At 43.5% G+C, this 19,909-nt stretch overlaps 1 protein-coding gene across 1 annotated transcript in view; it reads left to right on the plus strand.

Annotated features, from left to right (window-relative positions):
• LOC111150416 (DEAD-box helicase 3, X-linked) overlaps nucleotides 1–12,239 on the plus strand; it is a 29,617-nt gene extending 17,378 nt beyond the window's left edge. The window contains exon 17 of the mRNA XM_022507844.1: nucleotides 12,044–12,239. Within this exon, the coding sequence (XP_022363552.1) occupies nucleotides 12,044–12,099 (56 nt within the window). The 3' untranslated portion in view covers nucleotides 12,100–12,239. The remainder of the gene's footprint in view (nucleotides 1–12,043) is intronic.
• Nucleotides 12,240–19,909: the final 7,670 nt, after the last annotated feature.

The following is a 19,909-nucleotide window of genomic DNA, read 5'->3' on the forward strand; positions in this document are numbered from 1 at the left end:
GAACACAAGCTATCTGGGGGGACTGTAGTTCTGAATTGAGAATTATTTCTAGTCTAGCAGGGCTAAGATTATAATAACTCAGGTTTACTTGCATACTATTAATTCTTGTAGTTTAATTTTTATAATTTAAATGATAACGTTTAAATATAAAATACTAATCATTCTCCCCCTCTACCCAGTGTTAACAGTTTCCTGAGTTTTTTCTTAACCGTCTCGGCTGAATTTCAAAACCAGATACTTTTTTTCGAAAATGACTTACAGGGGCCATGTTTGAAAATGTTTCCAGTGTCTTTGCTTAAAATTATATAAATGTTTTTTTCCTATTCTGGGTAGCTGTTTCCCTTTCCCCAATGCTAAGTGACCTGGTTGAATGGTCACAGGCTTGTTCTTGAAGCTCAGTAACTAAGCTATCTAGGTGTTGACACAGGTCTTATCGTGCCTTCCCACTGGAATGCAGAGGCTCCAAACGTTCACTGCATTTTAGGAGTATCTCGGGGTTTTTTTCTCTTCTGTTTTCATTGAACACGATTCCAGATAGGTTTAAACCTGCTCTGCTTCAGATCTCGTCCTCCTTTCAGTTGATCCACTTTCCAGTCTGTTTGTAATATGGTTTCCTCTATAATGACTCTTCTCCACTTTCATTTTCATTGTCCATCCCCCACCCCACCCCCACCCCCAGGTTTTTCCTATCTCTACCTGACTGGGTTGTCTTCAGGGTAATTCTGAAATAGGAATATTTTGACACAAGGCACTAGGTTTAATTATAATGTGGAAGAATATTTCATGACCTGCAAAGATGCTTATTATGGGAGAAAACACCATAAAACAGATGAACACATTTACTGTAAGAGGAGCGGCAGTCTCAAAACAGGTGTTAAGCATAGAATTACATTATGACTCAGCAATTTTACTCCCAGGAGAATTCTACCCAGGAGAAACGAAAACAAGCTTAAAGCTTATGTTTGCATGCGAAAGTTCATAGCATTCAAAATAATCAAAAAGTGGAAGCCACCCAAATGCCAATCAGTTGGCGGATGGACAAACAAAATGTGTATACATGGAATGGAATGCTGTTTGGCCTTAAAAAGAAGGAAGTACTGATGCTATCTCTATCCTCTAGGGACATGACCACATCCCTAATTTCCTTTCCCTTCAAAGGATCATTAAGAGGGCCTGTTAGTACTGTGACACATGTCTATTCTGACTTAAGGTTTTCTGTGGATGTCTGGTTTCAGTCCTGATTTTATTGTGTTAGCAGATCTAGTCATGGTTTATAATTTGAGGGTTCCTGTTTTCCTTGTTACACTGAGGATGACATTTTACTTTTTTTTTAAGTAGGGCCTTGAACTTAGGGTTATACCTAACCCTAATCTTGAGATCAAGTGTGGCACCATGACATTTTCCTTTTGAGCCAAGTGAAGTAAAAATGCCTCCCATCTTCGGAAGAAAGTGGAAATCCTCATTCTCCCTTTTCCACTCTTAACTCCATTCTATACTCACCTAAATTTTCAACAGCCTGTCGCATTTACCTGACATCGGTTGGTTAGTTGGATGCGGAATGGTCTCTGAACCTCCACTCCTGACCCAGTCACCTGGTAGGATCCTAGTGGGTTATCTAGTAAACATTTGGATGGTCAAATCCAAAAATGGCTCATTCAAAAGCTGATTTGGGGTCTGCTTGAGTGTTAGGGAATGTGTAGTGTTGATTTCAAATGGAGTCCTTGTCCCCTTAGAACCTAGTTTTTCTTTTGTGGTTCCCCAACTTGATGTTGCAACAAGGGAATCTGGGAAATGATTCTATGGCAACTCCTAATAAAACCTATCCCTGGGGATTCACTCCATAATCTCTTTTGCTTTTTGCTTCTGCTTTTAATTTCCCCAGGCAATTCTGATGCAGCAAACTTAGGTATGGAGTCTGCTGTTCTCTACCCTTTATCATGTGTTCCAAAACTTCCAATGGCCATGATCATGTTTCAGGTACTTGAAGGTACTTCATGGCAGAAGATCTCTATATTCCAAATTACAGTAGATACTGCAACCAAATTAATGGCGTTCTATTAAGTTGGTCCAATAGTATGGCACCAGTCTCCCTTGGTAGCTCTTAAGATCCCCCTGCCTTATATTGTAGCTGAATATGATGCTCTTGTGCGGACAATCCTGTACTCGGCCAGAGTTTTTGTTCACCCTGTTCCTTCTGAGTGGAATTTGAGCTGAATGTTTAATTTTATATATTGTGCTAAGAATATTAAGCCGCTATTTACAATTATTAGCGATGTAGAGAAAATAATTGTTTGTGTTGAGGGAGGGTTGAGGAAAGAGTAGGTTTCAACTGGAGTGTGCATAACGAGCTCAACTCTTTGGAGAGTATGTAGAAAACTAGAAGGAAATCTGCCAAAATAGAGGCAGTTCCTGCTTCCGGTTGAAACAAAGATTTTCTGCTGCTTCACACTTTCCCTGTACTAAACAGGTTTTATACAATTATATTTTCGATAAAACTTAAGTTTATGTTTTTTAGTCTGAAATGATAAATTCACAGGAAGTTGTGAAGTAGTACAAAGAGGTCATTTGGGTCATTTGTACTTTTCACAGTTTACCCTGTTGGTAACCTCTGGCATAACTAATACATCAAAACCAGGAAATTGACGTTGGTACAATCCACAGACCTCCTTCATTTCTCACCAGTTTTATGTGCGTGCGCGCGTGTCTGTGTGTGTGTGTGTGTGTACTCCTATGCGGTTTTATCACATGTTGATTCGTATAACCACCTCCACAGAACTGTTCTGCTACCAAGATCTCCCTAGTGCTACCCCTTTAGAGCCACACCTGCCTCCCTTCCTGCTTCCCCACCCTGTCACCCCTGGCAACCACTTGTTTGTTTTCCATCTCTAAAATATCATCTCAGAATTGTTAACATAAATGGATTTGTGCAGTGTGTGACCTTTTGAGATTGGCTTTTCTGTCACTCCGCACAATGTCCTCAAGAGCCATTCAAGTTGTCGCAAAGAGTTGGTTTCTTTATTGCTGAGTGGTATGGACGTTCCCTGATTTGTTTATCCAGCCTGTGAAGGGTATTTGGCTTGTTGCCAGTTTGTGACGATGACAGATCAAGGTTGCTACAAACATTAAACGCTTGTGTACAGCTTTTGTGTGGACATGGATTTTTGTTTTTCTGGCAGAAACGCAATTGTGGGATCATATGGTAAGTGTATGTTTAGTTTAAGAACCTGCCAAACCATTTTCCAGATGCCCATCAGCAATGCACGAGAGATCCAGTTTCTCTGCATCCTCACAGCTCTCGGTGTCGGCACATTTTTTTCTGGCTGTTCTGATCGGCGCGAGCTGATGTCTCCTCGGGGTCTTAATTTGCATTCCCTAATGGCTAGTGATGTTGAACATCTTTTCAGGTGCTTATTTGCCATCTCTGTAGTCTCTGGTAAAATATATGTGTGTGTCTTTTGCTCATTTTAAAATAGTTGATAGTTTTGCAATGCTGAGGTTTAAAAAAAATTATTGAAGTGTAGTTAACAGATGATGTTACATTAGTTTCAGGGATTTGATAATTCTATACATGACATGGGGCTTACCATGATAAGTGTAGCCACCATCTGTCACCATACAAAGTTGTTGAAACATTATTGGCTATATTCCCTATGCTATACTTTTCATCCCCATGATTTATTTCATAGCTGTAAATTTGTATATCTTAAGCCCCATCACATATTGCCACCCCCCCCCCACCAAACTCCCTCCCCTCTGGAAACCACCAGTTTGTTCTCTGTATGTATGAGTGAGTCTGTTTCTGTTTACTCATTGGTTTTGTACTCTTGAGTTTTGAGAGTTCTTTATACTAGGTACTAGTCCTTTGTTAAGATCTATGATTTACAAGTAACTTTTCCTAGTCTATAGCTTGTCTTTTTATTATTATTTTAATTCCAGTGTAGTTAACATACAGTGTTCTATTAGTTTCGGGTGTATAATATGGCAATTCAGCAATTTCAGTGCTCAGTAAGATAAGTATACTCTTAAGGAGCCTGGCTGGTTCAGTAAGAAGGTCCTGTGACTCTTGATCTCAGGGTTTTGAGTTTGAGCTCCATGTTGTATGTAGAGATTACTTAAAAAAAAAGATAAGTGTATTCTTTTTTCTTTTTTAAAAATTAATTTATTTGAGAGAGAGCACAGAGCAAGAATGCGAGAACACAAGCAGGGCCAGGGCAGAGGGAGAAGCAGATTCCCCACTGAGTGGGGAGCCTGATGCAGAGCTCGATTCCACCATGACCTGGGCCAAAGGCAAATGCTTAACTGCTTGGGCCACCCAGGCGCCCCAAGATAAGTGTACTCTTTTTTTTTTTTTTTTTTAAGATTATTTATTTATTTATTTGACAGACAGAGATCACAAGTAGGCAGAGAAGCAGGCAGAGAGAGGAGGAAGCAGGTTACCTGTCGAGCAGAGAGCCCGATGCAGGGCTCGATCCCAGGACCCTGAGATCATGACCTGAGCCGAAGGCAGAGGCTTTAACCCACTGAGCCACCCAGGCGCCCTGATAAGTGTACTCTTAATCCCCATCACCTATTTCACCCATCCCCCTACCCACCTCCTCTCTGGTAATCCTCTGTTCTCCATAGTTAAGAGTCTCTTATTTGAGGGGCACCTGTGTGGCTCAGTCAGTTGGGTGGCTGACTCTTAATCTCAGCTCAGGTCTTGATCTCAGAGTTGTGAGTTCAAGCCCTATGTTGGGCTCCATGCTGGGTGTGGGGCCTTCTTAAAAAAAAAAAAAAAAAAGTTTGTTATTTGGTTTGTGTCTCTCTCTCTCTTTTTCATTTGTTTGTTTTGTTTTTTAAATTCCACATATGAATGAAATCATATGGTATTTGTTTTTGGATCTCTCATCCATCAACGGACACGAAGGCTGCTTATTTTTCTTCTTAGCAGGGTCTTTTGCAGAGCAAATATTTTTAGTCTTTTAAAAACATTTCCAATTTTGATGCAGCCCAATTATCAGTATTTCCTTTAGCAGATTGTGCTCTTGGCATCACATCTAAGAACACTTCACCTAGCCCTAGGTCCTAAAGATTTCCTATTTTTTCTAATTTATAATTTTACATTTAAGTACATGATCCATTTTGAGCCCATTTTTAAGGTGTGAGGTTTAATCTATGGATATTCATCTATGGATTTTTTTTAATTTTATTTTTTATTTTAAACATTTTTTTAAAAGGTTATTTATTTATTTGACAGAGATCACAAGTAGGCAGAGAGGCAGGCAGAGAGAGAGGGAGAGGGAAGCAGGCTCCCTGCTGAGCAGAGAGCACTATGCAGGACTCGATCCCAGGACCCTAGGATCATGACCTGAGCCGAAGGCAGCAGCTTAACCCACTGAGCCACCCAGGCGCCCCCATCTATGGATTTTTTTTTAATCTTGAATCTTTTTAATCTATGGATGTTCAACTGCTCTAGCACTGTTGGTTGAAAAGCCCCTCCTTCCTCTGTTGAAATGCCGATGCAACTTTGTCAAAGCTCAGTTGACCATCCTTGTGTGGGCCTATTTTGGGTTGTCTTCTCTTTCATTGATTTATGTGTCTATCCCTCTCCTGACACCACACTGTTTCCATTACTTCTAGCTATAGAGTGAGTCTGAAAACTGGGTAGAATGATTCTTCCCACTTTGTTCTTTTTCAAATTTGTTTCAGCTAGTCTAGTTCCTTTGTCTTTTCACATACATTTTATTTTATTTTATTTTTTAAAGATTTATTTATTTATTTATTAAGTAGGCAGAGAGAGACGGGCGAAGCAGGTTCCCTGCTGAGCAGAGAGCCCGATGTGGGGCTTGATCCCAGGACCCTGGGATCATGACCTGAGCCGAAGGCAGAGGCCTTAACCCACTGAACCACCCAGGTACCCCCACATACATTTTAGAAAAAGTTTCCTTCCTTTCTCCCTCCCTTCCTTCCTTCCTTTTTTTTTTTTTTTTTTTTAAGTAATCTCTATGCCCAACGTGGGGCTTGAACTCATGATGCCGAGATCAATTGTACGCTCTACTAACTGAGCCAGCTAGGCAGCCCTAGAATGTAAGCTTTTCCTTACAAAAAAAATCTTGCTGGGATTTTGATGGTAATTGTGCTGAACCTATAGATCAATTTGGAGGAGAATTGACATCTTTATTATGTTAAATCTAAAACACATTTTTAAATTGTGAACTCAGAATATCCAGCCAACAGGAAAAATCATCTGCTACTTCTATCTGGAGCACTTCTATTTATTCATGCTCCTGGAGCACAAGATCATGCTCTTGGTTTGGAGCATGTCCATGGAGCAGGAGTCTCCATGAAATGCCACATTTTGTGAAGGAAGTTTACGTAGGAATATATAGATGAAGGAGTCCAGCTGGTTCTCGTGACAGTCTAGATATTTAAGAGCAACACTCCTGCTGAAGGCAACCATAAAAATGGACGTAAATTTAATGCAGGCATTCCCCTTCTTATCCAGTAAGCACCTTCTGGAAGGGTTCCTGTTAGGAACAGAGAGGCTTCCCGAAAGTCAAGTTAGGAACTGCCTGTGCAGAAAGTGTGCAATATTCAGTTTATCTGAAACTTGTTAGAAACCTTACACCCTGGGGCGCCTGGATGGCTCAGTTGTTAAGGGTCTGCCTTTGGCTCAGGTGACGATCCCAGAGTCCTGGGATCAAGCCCTGCATCAGGCTTTTTGCTGAGGAGCCTGATTCTCCCTCTCCCACTCTGCCTGATTGTGTTCCCTCTCTCACTGTCTCTCTCTCTCTCTGTCAAATACATAAATAAAATCTAAAAAAAAGAAAAGAAAAGAAACTTACATCTTTTCAGTTTCATCTTCTTAAAACTCATCATTGGGAGAGTACTTGGGAGTCTTACTTTCATATTAATTCTCAGCAGGCACTGAACCTTAATGACCATAATGTCCCAGAATTTTAATAACAAGATTTTAATGTCAGTTTTCATCAGGGAACTGTGTCCTTGGATTGTCCTGTGGTGACTTCCTGTAGAAGCTTCTTTAATTGGCATACACTTAGGCAAAGCCGTCTTTCCTACAAGGGGCATGGAAACTGCCGTGTGCAGTTTGTGAGTCTGTTTATTCCGTGGATTTCTAAGAGATCTACAATGTTAACAGTATTTCTTGTGATAGAACCTGTGGGGTAGATTTATTTTGGATATCAGTGTCACAGACAGGCTTTGGTTCTAAGGACGTGTTTTTACTTGGGCCCACTCCTAGGAATGAGGTCTGGGGCATTTATTAACGACACCCCTGGTTGAATCTCAGCGTACTCATTTCTCTTTCTCGACTTCTTTCATTTTCTTGCGCAGACATCTGAAACTTGCCTATATGTTTTGGAGATAAGGTATAAACACATAAAGTGAAACTTAACACTCTTTTTTAAGTCTGTTGTTTTGGTGTGTTACCACAGGAAGGAATATCTGGAGATGGGAATTCAGCTTTAACAATGATAATTAAAAAAAAAAAAGGGGGGGGCATGATTCAATTTTGACAGCACAGCAACGTGGGTAATCCTATTGATTTCCAGCTTTGGAGTTGGGTGGGATACAACTCAGGTTTTATCTAATTCTATAGGGAAGCTGGGTTTATATTCCCGTCTGTGGCTTTCCAAAAACTAGCTTAAAAAACACTGGATGGCCCTTATAATTGTGTTCTCTACTGGGACAGAGTCAACTCTGTTGTGAATGGTAGTGTCAGTCGGTGGTCACAGCCATACCTTACATGTTATAGTGATCAAGTAGCCAAAGGAAAGGTGTTTTTTAAAGGCATTTAGTTCCAGAAGATCAGGATGTATTTGCTAACAGCTCTGTTGAAAACCCTAAGTAAAGAGAGGAACCGGCATCACCCCTGGCCAGATTCATACTTTGTGTTCCCTTCGATGCTTTCTTCTGTTACCTCCTCATGGAGGAAGTATGGCGTGCTCTTGTTTAGACCATCTAGCTCTGCTTTTCTCGACCACTTAGTTCTGTGGTGGCCTCTCACCTATGAATGTATTATCTGTATTTCCCTCTCTTCTGGATCATTCCCTTAATGTCACCGATCTCGAAGCCCTGGCTTGATCTCATGTCTTTCTCCAGCTTGCGCTTCCATCCATGTTCATAGCTTTCGGTACCATGTCTTTTTTTTTTTTTTCCTGGTACCATGTCTTTTAATTAATATTTTACCTAGAGAATACATTGACTTATTTTAGAATCACACGATATGTGAAGTTATGCAATGAAGTCTTATTCCCACCTTGCCCCCATCCCAACCAGTAACCACGTATTACTTACTTGTCTATCCTTCTAGAGGGTCTTTATGCAAAGGGAAGCATCTACGAATATATTTTCTCCTAATTTTTCATAAAAGGTAGCGTGCTACAAGGCGCCTGGCTGGCTCAGTTGGCAGTTGGCAGAGCGTGTGAGTCTTGATCTCAGGGTTGTGAGTTCAAGCCCCATGCTGGGCATAGAACTCGCTTAGGAAAAAATATCACAGTATGTGGTTCCATACCTTTTTTCTACTCAACAATATATAATGGAAAATTTTGCATGTCACTACATAGAGTCCATTCCTTTTTACAGTTGTGTACTCAGAATGGTCTTATTGTGTGGCTATACCGTAATTATGCAACTATCCTATTGATCAGTTGTTTTCTGTCATTTGTTATTTCCAGTAATAACTGCAATGAATGATTAACTTCATACACATAAGTATATTCTTTGAAATTTGGGCACATATGGTCAAGTTCCCCACAGGAGTTGTATCAATTTGCACTGCCATCGACAAGGTACAAGAGTGCTTCTTTTTCCATAGTTTCGTATTTGAGTGTGTTGGCAAACTTGTATGTTGGCTAATGTAATTGATCCTTTTTTTTTTTTTTAACCTGGATAGTTTTATAGTTCTCTTCTGAATGAGCTCAAACACCTTCCCATTATTTAAAAGACTATTTGTATTTCTTTTTCTGTTAACTGTCCATTCCCAATGATCTTTGGGCGATTTTTCTTTTGCATTATTGGTCAATTTCTTGTGTTTGATTTGTAGAAGCTCTATATGAGGAAGATTAGATCTTTGTTATAGTAGTAGCCAAATAGTTTTTGTTTTTGTTTTTGTTTTACATTTGGCCATTTGTGTTTTCATGTTGTTTATGGTGTTTTGGTTTTTGACAATACAGAGGATTTAAAAAATTTGTTTTATTAATTTATTTGACAGAGAGAGAGACAGCGAGAGAGGGAACACAAGCAGCTGGACTGTGAGAGGGAGAAGATGCAGGGTTCGATCCCAGGACCCTGGGATTATAACCTGAGCTGAGGGCAGACGCTTAATGACTGAGCCACCCAGGTGCCCCAATACAGAGGGTTTTTAAAAGTTGTTTTTTATTAGGTAGCCTCTACGACCAGTATTGGGGTTGAACTCACAACCCCCAGATCAAGAATCATATGCTGCACTGACTGAGCCAGCCAGGCACCCCTGGCTTTTTTATTTCTTAAAAACAACATTTACAGTCCATCTGTTTAGCTCTAAAAATTTTTCAGGTTCTTTTGGAATGGTGTTGATTTACAAAGTGACTTAGGGATAATTGACATATATGATGACTCTGGTCAGGTTGTCTTTTTGTAACTTCAGTAATGTTTTTAGAGTTTTCTTTGTATAATTTTTGCACATTTCATGTGAAATTTATTCCTATGTGTTTTATGTTATTTGTTGCTATTATAAATGAGGTATCTTCTTTCATTAGATTTTCTAGCTGGTAATTATATATAGGAAAGCTGTTGATTTTTGCATATTTTATTTTCTGCTACCTTACTGAATTCTCACATTTTTTATAGTAGTTTCTCGGTTGAGTCTCCTGGTTTTTCGAGGTATACATGTACAAATAATAATAGTTTTACTTTCTCCTTTCCAATTATTAGACCTCAAATTGGGGGAGGGCGGCACTACCCAGATATGTTTCTTTCTTTTCTTTTTTTCATTGCAGAAATGGTACTATTTATGAAAGACAAACTATAGTATATACTATAAAAAAGATACACTATATTAAAGATATACCCTATTAAAGATATACTGAAATCACTCAAATAATACATAAAGTAATTCTATCTGTTCCTTAAAACTATACTATTGACCTCTAATCCATTTTTCTTGTCCAGTTGCCTCAGTTAGTGTCTCCACTAGAATGTTAATATAAGAATTGTGAATTCTTTGGGTGTTTGCCATTAAGCATGATGCTAGAATAATATTAACTAAGGGTATCAGTCTGTTCAAATTTTGAATTTTTATTGAGAATGGGTGTTGAGCTTGTCACATGCCTTTTCAGCCTCCGCAGAAATGATTACATGTATTTTTCTCCCTAGATTCATTAATATACTTAATATATTAATATACTTAAGCATACTCTCTAGATTTATTAATCTCCTTAGCTCTATTAATATATCTAAATTTATATTAAATATAAATTACTATAAATATACATAATTTTTTTTTAAAGATTTTATTTAAAACCTAAAGAGAGAGATCACAAGTAGGCAGAGAGGCAGGTAGAGAGAGGAGGAAGCAGGCTCAGTGCTGAGCAGAGAGCCCGATGCGGGGCTCGATCCCAGGACCCTGAGATCATGACCTGAGCCGAAGGCAGAGGCTTAACCCACTGAGCCACCCAGGCGCCCCTAAATATACATAAATTTTAAGAGATTTTATAATATTCAAATAAGGGGGTACTCGCCACCATCTGAACTAAAGAACTGAAAGGTGGTGGATAACAGTAGATACTTGTACCTTCTCCTTCCCTTTCCCTGACCTCTTCTGGGTCCTTTCCCCATTTCCTTAAATGGCTAGATCGTTCATCCATTCAGGTCAAAGGCTTGGAAGTCATTCTTTTTTTTTCTCTTTTTCTCCTTCCCTTCATCTGCAAATCTCAGATGCTCTGCTTCCAAACCTGGCCACTTCACCACCCCCACTGCTAAAGTCCAAGTTAACTTCCTTTCTTTCTGGAACTATTCTAACAGTCTCCTCACCTGACCTTCCTGCCTCCATTATGCCTTATAAGACCACCTGACTTGGTTCCTCCCTGCAGCCACGTGTCCCCCTCATACCAACCTCCTTTCCCTCCCTTAGCTGTGCCAAGTTCCTCCTTTCTGCTCCAACTTCCTTTCTCCTCACAGCAGTCTCCTGCTCATTCAGGTCTCACCCAAATGTCGCCTCTTCAGAGAGGCCCTCCCTGACATTCTTAGCTAAGGGCTCTAATTAAAGTACCAGGGACGCCCGCAGGGAAAGACATGCCACTTCTGACAGGGCCCCGAGCCAGTCTCTTGCCTATGAAAGGGAGAACAGGAGCTGCTGAGGCTGATGACTCTTCCTCGGCCCCCTCCTTTCCAGCTTCTGAGGGTCAGCTTCCAGAGGGCTGGGTTTCCGCTCTCTCCTGGCCACTAAATGTGGTTCCCTTGATGCTCCTGTACCAAGGGCCGCCCTCCCCTACTGTCTTCCTGCCATGGAAGGATCTGTAGCACCAAACCACATTTACTCCCTGAAAGTAAGATGCTGTCTATTTAAAGGGCCATTGTATGATTCCATAGTTTCACTGGACATATCACCAATAGTAAACTGTCACGACAGGCATGAAAAATAACGCCTTGCCCCTGCCTCCCAATCCTTCCACTTGTCCACCAGGGCAGGATTGTAACATCTCTCCTACCGTGATCTGAGATTGGCTCGTCGTTTCTGAACATGGCTCCTGTCTGCTCTTCCTTCCCTTCCTGCTGCCTTCCGCCTGGACCCCCGACGTGGCTGCCTCTCTGCCTTTATTCTCTCCCTGTCTGTGACAGATACTCCTTTCCCATCTCCGTTCCTAACAGAGCCCCACTTGGGTTCAGGATGGACATGCTTCTCTAAGAGTCCTTGGCTCCTTAACGCCCTTTCCTCTAGGGCAGCCTTGTCTTTCAATTCTGGTCAATGAGGTGTAGGTAGAAGTCTCTGGGATGGACGGGTGGCCCTTTCCAAGGGAAACCTCATAAAAAACCTTTCAGATCTGCTATTTTTTTTCTCTCCTAGAACTTGGAGCCTCACACCCAGGGGCGCAGGAAGTGTTCTGTGACCAGAAAGACTAAAACCATATGCTGACCATAGTGGAGTAGAAAGATTGAGCAAACCTACATCACGGATGACCCAGTGATGCCAGTACCCCAGCCTGAGCTGTCTTCCCTGATGCCTCTTCTTCCATAAGAAAAATAAATCCCTGTGCATCTCAGTTTCCTTCCTTTGGGCTGTTTATTCTTATAACTCTTTGGCAGGTTTAAATTTTTTTCTAGATAAAATATTGGGAAGCAAATGAACCTATAAAACTAGAGGGAAAGGGCAGCTCCAATCAATCATGTTACATAAATATTTTTACATATATTTTCTATCATATGAGAGATCTGCATGACCCCTTGGCAAATACAAAATTTCTTGTTTTACGGCTTTAACTGTATATTTTATTTTTACTGTTAAAAAAGACAACACACACACACACACACACACACACACTCTCTCTCTCTCTCTCTCTCTCTCAGGAATATGGAGAGCATGTGGCTGGGGTGACACTGTGTTGTTATAGCAACACTACGATGGAGGTGAGCCCGTTGCACAGAAACACCGATAACTAGTGACTCACCAGTAACTACCACTGCTCTTGATTTTAGGTTTTCTCTGTGAGTCAGACATTGGTCTCACGAGTTCTCACAAGCACCCGGATGTTGAGGAATTGTGGGAGTTTTTTTCCTGAGGTGTGACAATGGTAGTGCAATTACTTTTTGTGAGGGGGCTTCTGACCTTTCAGAGATACATGTTTATCAGTGAAAGGAAACAATGTCTGGCATCTGCTTCCGAATAATCCAAGGGGCAGAAGTGGGGCAGGGTACAGACAAAACGAGATCACCCAATCAGTTGACAGTTGTGAAGTTGGATGGTGGGTAAGTCTTTTAAAAAATATTCCCTGAGGGGGCGCCTGGGTGGCTCAGTGGGTTAAAGCCTCTGCCTTTGGCTCGGGTCATGATCCCAGGGACCTGGAATCGAGTCCCGCATTGGGCTCTCTGCTCAGCAGGGAGCCTGCTTCCCCCACTCTGCCTCTCTGCCTACTTGTGATCTCTTTCTGTCAAATAAATAAATAAAATCTTTAAAAAAATATATTCCGTTAGGATAAATTCCCAGGACTGGGGTTAGGGGTCAGAGGATGGGCTCATTTATGAGTTGGTTTTTTTTTTTCCCCCTAACATTTTATTTACTTATTTACTTGACAGAGAACACAAGCAGAGGGAGAGGGTGAAGCAGACTCCTCACTGAGCAAGGAGCCCAGCACCGGGCTTGATCCCAGGACCCCAGGATCATGACCTGAGCTGAAGGCAGATGCTTAATTAACTGAACCACCCAGGCGCCCCTTAAATATTGGTTTTGCCTGGTTTTGAGCTTTCTTTGCTCTGTAATATTCGTGAATAGCACAATGTACTGAATTCTGTCATTGCTGGACATTCGGGCCATTTTCTAGTATTTGGCTCTTGAAAACAACTGCCGAGCGAGCTTTGGGGTTCTAGCATTTTCGAAAGAACACAAAAGTAGAGAAGGAGTGATAGGATGAACCCCCGTGGAGTCACAAGAAGCTTCAACTATTATCAAGTCTATGCAAGTCTTTTTAATGCAACAATAGAATCTCTGGGGGCACCTTTGCTAAACACAGGGGTTCTAGCTCAATCCCTGGAGATCCCAGGGGTCCCCTAAACTGCATTTAGTTATGTCGCTATTCACCAAATTATGGACCTAATCCCAGTGTCACCAGTGTTTCCACAAATGTTTCTGATCTGTTTCAGGACCCAACCCAAGATTCCACATTGTATGTGGCTATTATGTCACCTGGTGTCTTCCAGTCTCTGATACTTTTTTTTTAAGATTTTATTTATTCGTCAGAAAAAGAGAGCACAAGCATGGGGAGCAACAGGCAGGAGGAGGAAGCAGGCTCCCGCCTGATGCAGGACTCCATCCCAGAACCCTGAGATCATGACCTGAGCCGAAGGTAGATGCTTAACTGAGGGAGCCACCCAGGTGTAGAAGCTTACTTAAAAAAGATACTATTTTTGGGGCTCCTGGGTGGCTCAGTGGGTTAAGCTGCTGCCTTCGGCTCGGGTCATGATCTCAGAGTCCTGGGATCGAGCCCCGCATCGGGCTCTCTGCTCAGCAGGGGGCCTGCTTCCTCCTCTCTCTGCCTGCCTCTCTGCCTGCTTGTGATCTCTCTGTCAAATAAATAAATAAAATCTTTAAAAAAAAAGATACTATTTTTATCTGATACTCCTGATTTCAGCTCAGGTCATGATCTCAGGATCATGAGATCAAGCCCTGCATCGGGCTCCCGGGCTCAGAGCAGAGTCTGCTTAAGAGTCTCTGTCTTCCTCTGCCCCTCGCTCACTTGCTTGCTCGCTCTCTCTCTCTCTTTCTCTCTCTCAATAAATAAAATCTTAAAAAAGGATAAACACAAAATAAAAACACAACTAGGCACTCTAGTTATAAAAAAAGAAGAAGAGACACCAGAGAGCTCCCTCTCTCTCCATCATGTGAGGACACCGTGAGAAGGCGGCAAACCAGGAGGGGGGCTCTCACCAGAACCGGACCAAGCCAGCACCCTGAGCTCCAATTTCCAGCCTCCAGAACTGTGAGAACATTTTTAGTGTTGAAGCCACGTGGTCCGTGGTATTTTGTAATGGCAGCCCCATGCTGACTGAGAGCCTCCCTTGAGGTGACAACTGTCCCCACCGCCCCAGTTCTAGGGGTATGCTTCAGGAGAACCATGGTAAAGGCTCTATATTCAGGGGTCTTGGAGAGGGGGGAAGATGTATGAGCTCCTTAGAGTTTTGTATGTATCTACCCAAAGTGAACAGATGCTTTCCCTGACCCAGCACTCCCACTCCTGAGTAGATCCCCGAGGGAAATGCAAATATACATTTGCCACCAGACAAAAATGTTCATGGTAGCATTCCTCTTAATAACCCTAAACCGGAAACTACCCCAATGCCACTGACGTGGAACAGAGCAATAAATGATGTCGTCAGACAGTGGAATACCATAAGCCACGTGAATGAATCTCTTGAGACAAGGCGCATGCATCTCCTAATGTTGACCAAAAAAAAGCAAACAAGCCCACATCTGTACTGTATGATTCCATTTACAGGAAGTTCAAAAACAAGGCAAAATGAACCCGTGATATTAGAAATCAGGGGAGTGGTTATGTTCCACTAAAAGTTTTTAATATTTATTTATTATTATTAATAATATTTTTAAAAGACTTTATTTATTTGACAGAGAGACAGAGAACACAAGCAGGGGGAGTAGGAGAGGGAGAAGCAGGCTTCCTGCCGAGCAGGGAGCCCAATGCGGGGGCTGAAGGCAAATGCTTAACGACTGAGCCACCCAGGCACCCCTATTTTTATTTATTTTTAAAATTTATTTTATTTTTTTAAAGGTTATTTATTATTTATTTTTTTATTAAGTAATCTTTATGCCCAATGTGGGGCTTTAACTCACGACCCCAAGATCAAGAGTCGCATACGCCACCGATGGAGCAGGCCAGGCATCCCTTCACTGAAAGTTTTTAAATCCGCGCTGACAAATGTTTGACCAGGTATGAAGTGCCGGAGCCCATCAGTTACCTCATTCTTCCCTCTTTTTCCTGCCTATGGTACTTTATTGATATTATTTAGAGATAGCCAAATGCATAAATCTGAAGTGACCAGCTCAATGAATTTTGCCCCATATATACACCTGGGTAACCCACACCTAGATCAGGCTACAGAACATTCCAGCACTCCTGAGGCTTCTCCCACATCATCTCCTTTTATCTTCATGACAATCGCAGGACAGCAGAGCTGTTATTTGCTCCCCTCAGCACTGAGAAACAGCCTCAGAGATGGACTCCTGGCGCCGGGCCTTGCCTCCCCCCGCCCCCGGGTCAGGATCCTGCTGCCTTTTGTACCAGAGGATGACTGACAGAACTCTGGGCAGCCTTCTCAGCACTCCCTCTCTGGAGCTTCCATCATTAGCCCATGAGCTGACTCCCTGGAAAATAAAGCTCCGTCCCCCTTTCCACACAGCCGGGCAGAGAAGTTGGGGTGGCCCACGTGGGAGGCACCAGTTAGTTATTTTTCAGCTCTGGTTATTTTCCAGAGTCATCTTCCAACCATCAACATTCTGGACAATGCCCTGGAGTCTGAGGGTTGCCAGGGATGCTGGAGCCAGGCTAGAAACTGCCGCTGGGGAGGGAGTGGCCCCCAACCCGTGAAACTGGGTGGGCAGGGTGCCTAGTGACGACAGGTACCTCTAACCCATTCGTGCTTCAAAGGAGCGGGGCCTGGAACGGGCCTCAGGCAGAAGCTTCTGGATGCTCTTGGAGTCCAATTTTCACTGTTCCTCCATCCCCACCTGGGGCTGGGTGAGGTTTGAGGGCTGACCATAGGCACACTAGAGCAAAGAGCAGGTGCCCCGTGATCTTTCCTGGGGATTTCGCCATTCAGTTCAAAGTCCTCCCTCAAACCTATCCCCAGGTCACAGCCCTGGGGACACAGTCCAGACATCTACGTGACCTCTGTTCTTTGAGGGTAGCACAGTAGGCTCCACGGGGCGAGGATACCCTTGCTCATGGTTTCTCAGAGTTCTGGGAAGTTCTCAGTCCTCTTACGAGAATATTCTGGACTCTTTCAGTCAGAAACAGAGCTCCTCCACTGGCTCCAGGGGTTGGAACTCGGTTGTCTGAAGGCAGATGACTGCAGGTCTGGATGACAAGGTGACGTGAGAAATATACAAAGGCGTGACAAAATTTTGTCTCTTCTATTTTTCTATGAAACACACACACACACACACACACACACACACACACGCCTTAACATTCCAAACCCACAAATGAACTTATACCATCTGCTTATCCCCCAGCTTAGGAACACAATTCCAGGAAGCAGGAGAAAGCTGCTGTCATGTGAGGACCGTCGGATGGGAACAGCTGCTTATCCTCAGTGACTATTTCCATGTAGGCCCATTTTGGGGATTTGCCGTTCTTTGCGCGGCAGAAAGGAAACAGACCCCCCACCTCTGCCCAGGGTCCAAGAAAAGCCAGGTCTCTCCTCCCCCCTACAACACAGGGAGCAAGTGCGGGGGCAAGGCAAGAAAACAAACAGCCTCATGTTGCTCAAGGGACTAAGGTTTCACTTGGTTCAACAAAACAAACAAACAAACAAACAAACAAAACAAACAAACAAAAAAACCCCACAAACACAACCCTCTTCCTGTTCCTGTTCCTGGGGACTGAGCTTCTGAGTAACAACTGTCAGCCTCTGCCCCCACAGATAGCTTCATCTGGATTTGCAACAAACTCCTTGGTGTGGGACTTTGATATGAATTCCAGCCCTTTTATTTCGGCATATGTCCGCTTGATGTTGTAAAAGTGTGTATGGGGGGGTACTAGAATCAGTGCGGGACAGGAAGTTATAGAGGCAAAAAAAAAGAAGAAGAAGAAGAAGAAGAAGAAGAAGAATGTATCTTTGTTGTGCATACAAATGTAGCCACACCCCAGCCCGAAAGATCCTCCCACAGAGAGAAGGAACTGGGCAGCAGGAGTCACATGCCACCCAAGCCTCAGTGAGGTCTGTGTGAAATGGAAACTTCCTGTTTATTTTAGTCCATCTGAGCCATGGGGGGAGGGGGGCAGGGATTTAAACCAGGGCTGTTGGGCTTGAAAAGAATCAGAGCTGCTGCATCAGTCCGGAAAACTGTGGCGTCGCTTGTCCCATCAACCACTCCCTCCTGTTCCCAGCCAAGGACAAGACCGAGATAATACCATGATAATGCATAGGAGTTACCATGAACTTGCACCAGATGCTTTCAATGAGCTAATTTTAACCTCATGGCACCCTTTGGGGGGTGGGGGTGAGAAGCAGACACCATCCTCGTTCTCTTGACCGATCACAGCCCGGCTGGGGGAGGCTGACTGACCCAATCACGGTCAAACAGCAACTCAAAGTCTGAGTCAGGACCTAGCTCGGTCTCTGTCCTCCCTCTACCCCAGCTACTTGCTCCTAAATCGCTCTAAGCACTCGGTTTCTTGGGCCTCGAATTTCAGCGCCCGGGCTGCCAAGAGCCATCATTTCCTCAGTAACGTTTCCCCTCGTCAGCATGCCATCCCCGCTGTCCCCAACCCTGGGGCTCTCTGTGCAAGGGGATCCAACCCCGGGCCACCCCACACCTCAGAGGGGTAAACAAGTCGGACTTCTGGAGTTCAGAGCAGGGTGCTCAAACTTAGTTGCACCTGTGCAACGTGATAGAGACCCACGGGCCAAGGACATGGGGAAACCGGAACCCTCCTCCGTTGCTGGCGGGATTGTTACATGGTGCGGCTGCTGTAGAAAACGGTTTGGCAGAGCCTCAAAGGATTAAGCAGAGAGCTAACCTATGACCCAGCAGTTCCACTTCTACGTACCTCGCCAAGGGAAGTGAGAACGCACGTTCACACAAGAACTTGCACACAGACGTTCACAGCGGCATTAAACACAACAGCCCCAACGAGGAAAAGACCCAAATGTCCATGAATGGGTGCTTGGATAAACAAAATGGGGTTGGCCTGCATAGGGAAATGTGATTCGGCCATTGAAAGGAAGGAAGGCTTGACACCTGCTACATCACGGATGGACCTTGAAAACGTGAGGCCGAGTGAAAGTAGCCAGACACACAAGGCCACGTGTTGTACGATTCCATGGACAAGCGATGTCCAGAACAGGCAAATGCACAGAGACAGAAAGTAGATTAGTGGTTGCCAGAGGCTGGAGGAATGTGGGGGGTGGAGAATGAGGAGTGACTGCTAAAGGGTTTGGAATTTCCTTTTGGGGCGATGAGAACGCTCTAAAATTAGATAGTGGTGACGGTCGCAAAACTCTGTGAATATGCCACAAACCACTGGCTGGTACAGTGTAGAAAGGCGAATTTCATGGTATGTAAATTACACCTTGGTTAAGTTATTACCGAAAATAATACAGATGCCTGGGCCCATCTGCAGAGATTCTGGTTTAGCCGGTCTGAGATGGGACCTGGGCACCTGCCTTTTTATCAAGTGCCCTAACTGTTGCTGAGGGAGCGGTTGGCAAAGTGTATGGCATCACGCCTGTCCCCAAAGTGCTAGCTCATCGTCATGCTGGGGAAACATGGGAGCCTCTTAAGGGACAATTTCAGTGTCATTCCGTGTGATCCCAGAGGAAAGTGCATAAGAAGTTCAGGAGATAGAGGGCAGTTTGGGTCAAGGTGGATTGTGGGTGGGGAGGGGGGATTGATCCTTGGAGGATGGACAGATTTACACAGACAGGATCTGCTGGCACAGATCTCGGGGTGGGAATGAGCATGGCGTGGTTTGGGGTCTGTTTGAACTGACCTTGAGGGTGAACTTGGGGGGTGTTGGGGAAGACAGGCTTGGAGGAGTAGGCTGGGATCCTCCCTGAGTGCCAGGCAGGAAGCACTGGGGTAGGAGATGTGGAGCCAAAGAGGAATCTAAGGATAAAAAGAAGCAGAGTTTTAGGAAGAATAATCTGCCATCTATGTAAGAACATATTGAAGGGCGCCTGGGTGGCTCAGTGGGTTAAAGCCTCTGCCTTTGGCTCAGGTCATGATCCCAGGGTCCTGGGATCGAGCCCTGCATTGGGCTCCCTGCTCAGTGGGGAGCCTGCTTCCTCCTCTCTCTCTCTGCCTGCCTCTCTGCCTACTTGTGATCTTTGTCAGTCAAATAAATAAATAAAATCTTTAAAAAAAAACATATTATAGCCAAGGACTGGCTGTCAAAGGCTGATTGAAAAGCTAGGGCAGGAATCAAGAAATAGAATCGTGAGGGTCTGCACCAGGGGCTTGACAAGGTGTTAGAGATGA

Source organism: Enhydra lutris, unplaced genomic scaffold, assembly GCF_002288905.1.
Source record: "Enhydra lutris kenyoni isolate GAN:26980312 unplaced genomic scaffold, ASM228890v2 scaffoldscaffold23, whole genome shotgun sequence".
In the NCBI taxonomy this organism is placed as follows: Eukaryota; Metazoa; Chordata; class Mammalia; order Carnivora; family Mustelidae; genus Enhydra; species Enhydra lutris.